Source organism: Vidua macroura, chromosome 5 (genome assembly GCF_024509145.1).
Source record: "Vidua macroura isolate BioBank_ID:100142 chromosome 5, ASM2450914v1, whole genome shotgun sequence".
NCBI lineage: Eukaryota > Metazoa > Chordata > Aves > Passeriformes > Viduidae > Vidua > Vidua macroura.
The window spans coordinates 9,595,672-9,607,877 of NC_071575.1; the positions used below are offsets into that span (position 1 = coordinate 9,595,672).

At 42.5% G+C, this 12,206-nt stretch overlaps 1 protein-coding gene across 1 annotated transcript in view; it reads right to left on the reverse strand.

The window, feature by feature from the left end:
* Positions 1-12,206, reverse strand: part of ST8SIA1 (ST8 alpha-N-acetyl-neuraminide alpha-2,8-sialyltransferase 1) — a 97,849-nt gene that overhangs the window by 62,526 nt on the left and 23,117 nt on the right. Inside the window, exon 2 of the mRNA XM_053977628.1 lies at positions 10,017-10,161. Coding sequence (XP_053833603.1) covers positions 10,017-10,161 — 145 coding nt within the window. The remainder of the gene's footprint in view (positions 1-10,016; positions 10,162-12,206) is intronic.

The following is a 12,206-nucleotide window of genomic DNA, read 5'->3' on the forward strand; positions in this document are numbered from 1 at the left end:
AAGTAAAAAAAAACTCCAGCTATTTGAGTAAAAGACTTGTGGTTGTTCAGCCTAGAGAAAAAGACTGTAGGGAGACTTGATAGCAGTCATATGTGGAAAAGAGAAGAAAAAAACATCTCTTAACTTATAGCCAGGGGGAATTTCAAGTTAGATGCCAGGAAATGTATTCTGTGTATAAGGGCAGCAACTTACTAGATTGGACAGCCTAGCGGGTTGTGGAATTTCCATGAGGAAGCGGTAAAAATTATTAGATAAATATTTCTGAAAATCATGAAAGATGGTAGACTTAGATTAGATGTTAAAAAGAAATGGATCCTGGAACAGGATACTCAGAGAAGCTGTGGCTGCCCCACCCCGGCAGTGTTCAAGGCCAGGCTGGATGGAGCTCTGAACAACCAGGTCTGGTGGGAGGTGTCCCTGCCCACGGGGCATGAGGTGATTGTTAAGGTTCTTTCCAACCCAGACCATTCCAGTGTGCTGACAGAGCTGCCAGCCATAGGGCAGAGGGCTCTGAGCATCCCCTGCAGACAATGGCTTGGCACGGGTTTCACTGTGATTCCACCATGAACTGGTGCTGCCTTGTGTTTTGCTGCAGCACTGCTTCGTTGTTGGGGTTTGACACTGGCCAAACACCAGGCACCCACAATAGCCACTCACCCTCCCCTGCCACAGCTGGGCAGAGGAGAGAAAAAAATTAATGACAGCTTAATGAGTTGAGCTTAAGCCATGGTCTTGGACTTCAAACCATCTGCAAAGCCAGGTGTGTTTTTATGAAAATTGCTCTTCACAACGTACCCAGACTGGCACTGCCAACTGCCCCCAGTCCCAAATGCCCATGGTTGGCAGAAATCTCTAGGACAGTCTTTGAAAAAGAAATTATAGAAGAAAAAAAAAAAAAAGGCACTATTTCTGCACTGAAAAGAACTATTTCTTTCTGCACTTGGGATTCACAGTTATATTACGCAAGTCCAAATTCACTGGGCCATTAAATGTCAAATGTTGGCTCAGTTCATAATAGTACTTTCAGTTTCCTTGCCTTTGCCTGCCACTACAGACTAACCCTTTGGCCACCACATTCCAAAGTCACCTCAGGTTGGTAGTGACTGGCCACTAGACAATCTACAGTACAGATTTAATTGCCAAATTTCTCCTTAAATTACTCCAAAAGAGTATTAAGCTTTGTAGGTCAAGAAGGAGAAAGCAGCCTGGATTCCTGGTCTGAGCAAGCTGCACATCCAGGATTTATGAGTGCATCCTGATGGAAGAAAGGCACATTGTGTTATTTTCCCTGTCTCTAAAATGCCACTGGGAAGCCAGTGCCTCCTGCATGGGAATCATTCAGGTGATAAAAGTAGTTCCAGGAGAGAACCACAGCCCTTTCCCTCCACATCGTATCAGGTGATAAGGACTCCAAACCAATAATGCCTGGCTACATTTAGTCAATTTCTGAACTACAATGCAGCAGAGCTCTCGCTACAGGTACAGCTGTGCTTACACTCCCCTGAAGCAAGAAGACAGAGGATTTCTTGAAAGTCACTACATTATCTTCCTACAAGATGTGTAACTTTGCTACCCCTTCTTAAAAACTTCAGCAGCGGCATAACCTTCCCTGACTTTGTCCAAGCCTGCAGACTCCACTAAGCCACACTTCCATTTGTGTTTAGGAATATGTGGGAGAAGGGGGGGACTGCACCTCTGCTACACAATAAATACCTTCTGAACATAACCTGGTATCCTGCTATAGTCCAGTAAAATTTACATGAGCCATATCAAGAAACCAAATGACAGCACAAAAAAAAAAAAAAAAAAAGGTATGTAGCATTCCATAAATTCATACTCATTGTGCCAGGTGGTAAGAGCTGGGTACAAAATGGAGCCAAACCTAAGCCTCAAATACACCAGTACAGGTATTAAGCCTATTTTAAGGAGTATCTTACCAAAAAAGCCAACTACTTGTGCTGGGAATGCTGTAACCAGATTGTGGATTTAGTACGGGTGCTTTAAGGGATGCAGGGGTTTTGAGCAAAAGGTGATGCAGTGACTGAATTACATTCTGAATTCCAGTGGTTCAGCTACATCAGTCTTATTTATTTGAAATTATACTTCTGCTTTGGGGAGCTCCTGCTATAATTGGACTTTTGCATTGATGTGACTCATCCGGAGTTCAATTTAAAGATATTTTACTGTATATGTGACTATATATTTGAATTATTCAGTGATCAGCACATTACATAATTTTTTCTCTCTGCAGTAGTTGGCTTTTAATAACAAAATTCATAAATAAAATAAAGGCCAAGAGGTGGACAGCATATAAAGGATAAAGCTTTCTCAGGAAGCAAAGGTTGCACGGCACCTGTAGGTGGAAGTCTTGGTATAGAAACAAGTTCACTGCCAGAAAAACCTCTGCATGGAAGAACAATCTCCTTTTAGTATCTTATCAGGTATATACAACTACAATAAAACAAACAAAGCAAACCTAACCATGTTGGCCTTTGGACAGACTAGAACCCATCCTTATTTCTATTTTTGTACCCCCAGCCAGGCAGCTCATATGCCCTGAAGTCACTTACAGCCATCACGAGTCTGGTGTCCCTGTAGCTTCTCATCTGCGCCCGCTTGCTTTAATTATTCTTTTGCTTGCAACAGTTCCTGCTTCTAAAGCAGCAAGTTTATGTCCTCATAAAGCAGATGAACATTGACAAAAAAGCCCATAAAATTCCCAGGGCCTCTGTGTCCCTCTTTGCTTGCAATTCCCACTTCCTCTTCGAGTTCAGCCTTTTTGCTCTGTACTTTGCAGTCCCACAGAATAACATCTGTAGTTGCGACTATTAGGTACTGTAAAAATGATCCTTCAGGGTGAACATTTCAGTTGTGCGGCCAATGAGCAGAAACATGAGCTCCTGTATTACCTAGGAAAGAGAGTGATGGATGCTCAGTCACTCTGGATTTGAAGCACAGAGGCTGAGTCAGGGCAGCCCATCCTCTCTCTGCCTGCGGGCCAAACCGACACTTGGCAGCCAGATCCAGTCCTTCCCTTTTCTCTGTTACATTTGGAAAGGTCAGCATCTCTTTATGTGTTTGTACCAACTGAGACAAAGCCTGTTTGGCCTTGCATTATTGCAGATAGACCCCACAAACACCAGGCTCACCCCAGGCAGCATGGCTGGAGACATTCAGTGAGCCAGGCTGACCAAAGCCCACACCAACACAGGACAGAAAGCAGCTCCTTGGTCCCAACTCTGCTCACTTCCACAAGGGCATGCTGCCCTTCCTTCATTTAATTACCTCAAACTAGACACATTCCAGATCAAGTTTCCCAGCACAAATTGGATTTTCACCATCAGATATGTTTGCACCTTGTCTCCAGGGAGCAGCTTCACAAACACTGTGGCCCTTGCTTAGCTGGCCAGCCAGAGTAGAGGATGCTCTGTTACAGCTTTCCTAACACAGCACACAAACTGCTCCAATTAAACAGCTCTTAATTAGTCAGGATGGAATCATAGTAAAGGTAGGGGTTTCCCTTAACTTAATATTAAGCCACATTTTTGTTTGGATCACCCTGATGCCAATGGCTAAAGATTATCCAGGACTGAAGGTGATGCCTTAAGTTTTAGCTTTCATATTATCCAGATTGTGTTCTGCATTCTGAACTTCATATGAAGTGTTAGCAGCTCTCCTCACAGCTCAGTCACACAAAACAATCCTTTTCCAGCCCAGACCAAGGATACCACTGCAGCTTCAGGCCCAAAAAGTGCAAACAGCTGGGAACTGAGGAGAGCAAACTGGGAGGATGGGGCTGCACAACCTGGAGCTGGAATTGGACAATGAACCCCAATATGGAAATGGACCAAAACCTATAAAAGTGCAAAAACTTGTGACTCAGGGTCCATCTTGGGTGTACCCTCGGCCAGGCTCCTGTACTGCCCAAGGTGAGGCCTTTTGATAAATCTCTATTTTATTCCTTTAACTCTGTCCAGCCTCTATTCTAGGAAGCCTCACAAGGCACCAAAGGGAGGACACATGCTCCAAAAGAGCACAATGTCAGGTCTCTACAGACAGTATTGCATCTCCCAGTTAATGAAAAGCACTGTATAATACAATTGCTTGAATAATAAAAAGTGTATCAGTTGCTTTCCCAAAACACAATTTCTATTTCACAGTATTTAAATACCTCTTCACCTTTTAATATACAATGTTTTCCACATTTCCAATAACTCATGTTTATCCCATTTTCATTTTGAGTCAATATATGTAGTCCAAATCAAGAACAGAGTTTGCATATTAATGTAGGCATGGGGAACAGGAAAAAAAAGAAAAAAAAGGGGCAAAAAGGGAAAGCGCCAAGAAATTTCCCCAAATCCTAACTAAATACAACTCAAAGGCACACAGGGAGGTACTATTTAGGCAGCAGAATTAATGGAAATACAAATTAAAGCTGAATAATAAGAATAATAAGAAGAAGAATGTCTGTAGACCTAAAATTTACATCCATATCCAAGGCACCTAGAAAAACTATCACAAATAACAGCCAATATTTCACTGTATTTCTCCAAGCAGTTCTTAATTACAGAGCATTACTGAGAATAGAGTACACTGCTAGCAAAAAATTAACAGCACATCCAAAATCAACAGCAGGGGCAGTAATTCCTGCCTGCTGCCAACGCTGCAGCCATCAGACCCTGGCCCACATTGCCTCAGGTGGTTTCCCATTTTACACACAGCTTTTGGATCACCTGGGTCTACAATCAGTCCAACAAAACAGAGTGTTTGCCCTAAGGAAGGTAACACTGTCCTCCTAGAGGGGCTGGCTTTCCTTACAGAGCTCCAGCTCCCCATTCCAGCCTGGATCTGCATAGCAGCTCCAGCCAACCTGTCCTAGAGCCCACACCTCACCTTCTGCTGGAACCAAAGGGCCCTTGCCTTCCCCAGGATGGTTTTCCTGTTATTCTCAGCATGCAAAAAGGGAAAAAGTCTGCAGACTCTACACCAGACTCCCTTTCCACACCTGATTTTTTTTCCCCTGAAATAATTACAAATTATTCTACTCACTGCAGGCTGTAACTGTAAGAGCAGGGAATTTGCCTTGAAACAGCACCAGCAGGATGACAAAATCTCTGGCTAAACAAAAGATGTTGTGAGCAACCAAGAAAAACCAAATAAGCTCCCAAAATTTAACAGGTACCCTGAATGAAAAGCACAAATCACACAGCACAATCATCGAATAAATCACTATTACCCAACACACCATTCAGAAAATGCAGAAAATGTCAGAGAATGTCACCATTTTACACTTACAATTAGAACAACTTATTCTCTGCCTTTATATTAATGGTGGGAATTTAAACTTGAAACAAATATTTGTATTATATGTGTGATTTGGAAAACATGATCTTTCTCCTGATCACAAAGTACCCAGAAACAGAAGCCACAATTTTCTTTTGTAGCTGGCAGTTATTTCCTTTGGATTTCTCCAACACCATTTGTGATGACTATTGATGAGAAGCTCAGTGCAAGTAGCCACTCTTGTAACTGACAGCTTCTGCAAGTGAAACTTTACAAGGGATTTGAGCCGCTGAGGAGCCATAGTTTAGTAATTTAAAATAATTTACTGGTACCAAAAGTGTCTAACTGCTTAAGTGAAATACAATGAAACCATAATATTTTTTTCAATTGATAACTTTATTTTGCCAGATTAAAAAGTTAGAAGTTTAACTTCTGAAATGTATTCACTCATCTATCCTCAAAACAATACACAGAGTGAAAAGTTACATTTGATTTAACTGGGGTTTTTAACCTCTTGGGGGATGGAGAAAGGTGACCTCAGAGATCTACCTCAGTTCTTCCTTGCAACAGGCTTTTGCCAACAAGCACCAAAAAATCAGATACTTGCACAAAAAACTAACTATTGGAGTGAGCAGTTTTTTTCGCTCTAATGTTTAAAACTCTAAGGATGACAAAGATAGCATGGAGTGAAAAGTTATTTAAAAAAAAAAACCCACTTGAAACTGGGGCTTGGTGCATTCTCCAGCCCCAAGGCAGCTGAGTGTTGGCTCATGCTTGTCACACTTGGTTTTGAGCTGCATCCCAGCTGCTCCTGGGGTTACACCCTGCTTCCCCAGAGCAGCTCAAAACACCTGCAGGACCCTCTGCAGCCTGGCCTCACCATCCCAGCCCTGCCTGAGCCCAGGGCATGGGAAGGGTCTGTCTGTACATGTCTGTCTGTCCATGCCACTAGGCTGTGGTAAGGGTCTGTCTGTGAATGTCTGTCCGTGCCACCAGGCTGTGGGAAGGGTCTGTGTGTCAATGTCTGTCTGTGCCACCAGGCTGTGGGAAGGGTCTGTCTGTGCATATCTGTCTGTCCATGCCACCAGGCTGTGGGAAGGGTCTGTCTGTGCATATCTGTCTGTCTGTGCCACCAGGCTGTGGGAAGGGTCTGTCTGTCAATGTCTGTCTGTCCATGCCACCAGGCTGTGGGAAGGGTCTGTCTGTCAATGTCTGTCTGTCCATGCCACCAGGCTGTGGGAAGGGTCTGTCTGTGCATATCTGTCTGTCTGTGCCACCAGGCTGTGGGAAGGGTCTGTGTGTCAATGTCTGTCTGTGCCACCAGGCTGTGGGAAGGGTCTGTCTGTGCATATCTGTCTGTCCATGCCACCAGGCTGTGGGAAGGGTCTGTCTGTGCATGTCTGTCTGTCCATGCCACCAGGCTGTGGGAAGGGTCTGGCTGTCAATGTCTGTGCCACCAAGGACTGCAGCCCTGGGCTCTCAGCAGCACACAGCTCTGTCCTGCTCAATCAAGGCCACAGTGGGGACAAGATGACTCCCAAGTCACCGGGGAGCTTTAGTGGCCAGCCTGGCTCCTCCTGGCTGCGAGCACTGACCGGCTTCTCCGCAGGGCAGAGACGATGCAGTCAGTGCAACAGCTCATTCCTGCTCCCAAAAACTGCAATTCTCAACATCAGGGGCTAAAACACAGAGGGGTGCACTAAGAGGAGCTGCTTGCAGGATCCGCAGTTACTAGTTCATGCAAAACCCTTCCATGTCAAATTTTCTCCTCATAAACTGAAATGGAGCACTGAATGACTATTTCCACATAAAGCTTTTCTCTTTTGCAAATTTCTCCCTTGGTGGTTCAAAAACTTGAAAAAAGAAAAGGAATAATATAATCACTCAAAGTCTAAGGAAAAAAGAGGCAGCAACAGAGCTGATAAAAAGAAACACCAACAGCTGAAGTATTACCTTAAAAAAAAGTTAAAATGAAATGCTGTAACACCACCAAAACCTTTTAACCTTTTCACATCAAAGAAAAATTGAAAAATGAATGAAGTGATACTAAATTTATATTTTCATTAAATACATTTTTAGTGGAAAAGCACTCTGTCAGAAAATGTTGACCCAGCTAAAAGAATTTTATCTACAGACTGCTCAGAAGAAAAATTATTCTATTTTATAATGCTCACATTCAGAAATAAGTGACATTTTACATGTTAACTTTGGACATATTTATTTTTGTATAACAGGATATACATCAAGTTCCCTATTTAGTTTTGAGTTACATTATCCTATAAGTTAGTCACTGGTTCAGGACTGAGAAATCTCCTGCAACCACCAAATTGCTCAAGCCCAGCAATGTGGATGGAGCCCTTTTTATTTATTACAGAGGAAATATTTTCTTTATTATGTCAACATAGCTGTGGCCCTTTACATTCCTGTTACATCCCCATGGCATTTCAGAGTATTAACCATATTTTGTTAATTGTTTTAAGCTTCTGTATACTTTTGAATGGAATATTCATCTTCAGGAAAATTGCTTGCAAGCAAGCCAATAACAGACACCATTCTTCAAAGAAGGAGCCTGAAAAATTTAGGCAAGTTCTTATCTTGAAACAAAGAGAAGTAGAAAAATGAATTTAAAAATTTACTGCAAATAAATCCTCCTTGGCTTTTAAGCCTACCAGGATTTAGTCTGATAAAGGTCTACAAAATTCCTCTGGGCAAAATGCATGGGAATAACACATTAAATTAGAGGCAGTGGTACTTGCAAGGAAAGGAGCAGTAGGGAGCAGCACTTGTCAGAAACAAACTGCCCATCACCTCACTAAAGGGACAGCATTCCTGGGTTGGAACATGATGAAAATTCCCCTTTTCCACCACCAACTCTACAGCATCATCCACCTCCTCTGCAGCCTGCTCCTCAGCCTGGCAAGCCTCAGGACACTGAAGTCCCAGCTGCTTAGCCCATGTAAAGACTTCCCAGATCTTTACTCTTTATTGATAAACTTTAAGGACAGGTCTTAGGGTCCTGGGGACCAGTGCAGTTACAAAGCCCCTGCTTTCTCTCTCTAACCTCTGTGAAGGAGCCCATCCAGCAAGTTGCCCTGTTCTGTGAGAGGAGGCAGAACACCTCTGTGGCCAAGCAGAGTGCTTGGTTTCAATAATAATAAAAAATTGGTTTCAATAATAAAAAAAACAAAACAAAACAAAAAAAAAAAAAACCCCAAAAAAAACCCACAAAAAAACCACCAAACCCAAATCTGAAATCCCAAACCCATCACAAACCAGTGACCTCCCTCTGCCAGCCCAGGTGGGGCTTTCCTGAAACCTTGGACAGGACACACACACTGATCACCTGCTGCTGCATCTTTGTGGTACAAAGTTCTGCCAAGGATCCTGGTGTTCTCCAATGAAGAGTGCAATAGAGCAGCAACAAATCACACTAATCATCATAAACAAAACTTACAGCCACTGCTCTGCAGCACGTCATGAACTCTCTATCAGTCTCCACAAGTTCAGTCCAGCTGGGACACCCCTTCCCAGCTGTACTGCAGGAAAAGCCCACTAGCCAGGCAGGTTTCAGCATCTGCTTGTTTGCTGAGTTAGGGGCAGGCTGAGGGAGCAGAGGTCCATCATCCAGCCCATGGCAGCAGGGACAAGTGACAAGATCGAGGACCTGGCACCCTGAGCAAGGCTCAGCTGTAACAGAGCTCCTCTGGGTCATGCCAACACAGACAGGGGCTGCTTCCATCTCCTCTGCCCCACACTGCAGCTCCCTCTCACTCCTTTCTCCATCAAACTAAATTCATTCAAAGTAGTAGCTCTGGTTTTGACATCTAAAAACTACTTTTAAAAACCCTTAAAACCTCTTTGTTTCATTTGTGGGATGAAGTTAGCAAGTAAGAACTCTGCTACGCATTTAACTGAAACAGCAACAAATGAGAAGCCCTGTGTGAATGACTCAACACTGGGAGGCTGAATAAATCCCTATACCTTGAATTTGACAGGTTAAAGTAGCAGGTAATCAATTAATACAGCCAGAGGTTCAGCTTTCTTTAAGTGTGTAGCCACATAAAATATTTGTGTTCAACATACAGAATTCAATATAACAAATTCACTATTTAGTATCAGTTCCTGTATTAATTAAAAATACAAGAAGCAGCCTAGATCAGTATTACAAATTTCCAGCTCTCAAAAACCCTGCACTTAACCCAAAGCACCTTTGACAGACATTAACCCACTACTTCCAACTTTCAAAAACACAGCAAGAATCAACAAAGTCAAGCTGCTGGCTCCTCTTACTGGGCTTCCATTGTTTGCCACCAATAAACTTCATTAACTGGGAAGTAACTGGGGACACCTTCACACAAAGCTCTGTCCCATCCTGGCTACACAGGTCTGAACTGAAGCCACTGCAGGTGAGGGATCAGGCTCACAGTGACTGCAACTCCTGACTGAAATGCAGAAATCACCCTCTTGAATTAGCCAGAGCCAAACTCTTTAGAAATCAAGACAGGTGACCCAAATTTCATCCCTTGTGTACATTCCAAAAAGCAGCCAGGGAAGTATTAACATTCATACAACCAAAATTTTCAGAATGTGGAAGTAAAAAAGCAGACTCTGTTTGGTATTGAGAAATGAAGATACAATTTCTTGACGACCCTTTAGACTATTCATACTAATTTGAATCATGTTACCATTTAGTATTTTAATACTTAAAATGAAAACAAAACATGTTTACTAACCTGTGGGAAGAGAGAGTAAGTTGCATTGTCAATTGTGACAGAATATAAAAATTCCCCGTCAAACCAGAGGTTCTTTCCCATGGGGGAATTCATCTTTGTCATAGCAAAGAGCTGCCCAGGGTCACAGCATTCTTCCAGCAGCTTCCTAGAGAAGGGAACAAAAGATTAAGGGCTATTAATTGGAGCCTTGTCACATCTTTGTTAATCATCACCCCTCACATCCGTGTTCCTGCTGCCCTCAGGTGCTCCCAAGCCACACTTCCCAGCCAGCAGATGAACCATGGCACTCTTTTTTTGCTTACAGAAGACCCAGAAAACCTGCTTTTATTTTAGAAAATCTTAGAAACAGAGAAAAAAAATTAGATCCAAGTTTTCCTTCAGACTGACACAGAAACAAAACCAAGATTCAGCAAAAGAAACTCCATCCTATACAGCACATTTTAATGGGTAAAAAACTGGTTTCCAACACATGCAGAAATCAGATAAGCTCCTTTGAAAATTCGATCCAAGGTGCATAAACATTCAGTACCAAACATTATTTATTAAGAGCAGGCCTCCTAAAACCCCACAGTTCCATAGTTAGGCATGGAAATGTTGGCACCTCTCTTCAGTTACTGCATGTCCTTGTGCTACATTCCCAGCAGTATTAGAGCCTGCTTCCTAACTGAAGGGCAGCTTGAGTCATCCCAGTATGATGGATATATATAGAGAGAGTGGCTACACTCTTTAGTGTCCCTGCTGAAACTCCATATCCTCTTACTCCCTCATGCCCCAAAAATACTTCTCAGCCTGAGTAGAAATTGGAGAGTTGGTGAGGTGGTTGAAGGTTATCCTGAAAAATTTGTACCACAGCAAACTCAGCAATTAATATCCTAAAACACAGAATGATGGAAAACTCTAAAGGTCCAGAATATCCTGTATTTCCAAAGCCTACATGGCTCTAGGTAGGGTGATGCTCATAGATGTACATAAAACACACACTGCAGAACTCCATCACTACAGTGTAACATTATGTTATCATATACATTCCCCATATATTCAAAAGGTAATGCCAAAGAGACTGGAACCATTTCCAGCAGCTGCACAGGAGCTGTAAGCAGAAAAACCTCAATTATTAGTGTCTACTAAAATGCTTGATATGGCTGTTCTCTTCTGCAAAAGAGGAGACTTTATTCAAAACCATAAAGTTATCAACAAAAAAATTATATTTAAGCATTTTTTTAAGTTTTATTGCTACTTTTCATCTCTAAAATTTGGTATTTGAACACATTCTTTTTCCCTATCAAAAATTTGTTTTGCCATAAGTCCATAATTCTCTGCAAATGTGTGAGCATTATTTTTCAGACACACTTCAACTGAAGTAACAATAAGTTCCCAGCAACAACATCCCTCAGAATGTGGTAGAGTCTACAAGGCTGGAGATCCTCAAGACACAAGAGGACAAGCTGCTGCACATTCCCATCTGGGTCTGACTCCCACAGAAGGCTGGAACAGGTGATCATCTGAGGCCCCTTCCCAGCCAGGCAGGTCTGTGGCTCTGGAGCTGACTGCTGGAGCTGCTTTATGTCCCTCTGAGCAGGACACAGCAACGTGCCAGCCAGAGCAGCAATTCCCATTCCAAGAACACCAATGGCTTCATCCACAACCACCAAGGAAAGGCTTCACATCACCCTCCTGCTGATGCCCAAAAAAGGCCTTCACCACAGAACTGTGCAAAACAAATTACAGGAAATTCAAAATATCTCACTGAATAACCTTTGCAAAACAGGCATGGAATACTGTTGCAAACACAGGATTTGATAGTGGAGATTTTTCTGGCTGTGAACAAACCAGTTTACAGATTTTGGAAAATTATTTCTCTCTCTCAAGTGGAAAGAAAATAATTCTGCATATTTTTCTACCCCCACAGCAACTCTTTCAAAAAATGTAAATTAATCCAAGATCAGCTGGAGCCATTTGTTACAAAACCGTATAACACAATTAAAATTTTCCAGTGAAATTCTGCTACTCACACCTCCTCTGGAAGTCTGGTCTGAGCAAAAAGCACAAAGAAACCCCCAAATAACTTAGTGGGAAATTATCTAGGGAATGTTTTACATTAATGAATCTTTTCTTAGCCAGGGTAGACTGAAGAGCTAAGGAACAGCTCTTCGTACAAGTCCCACCCTATTTATTAGGTGAGATATACAT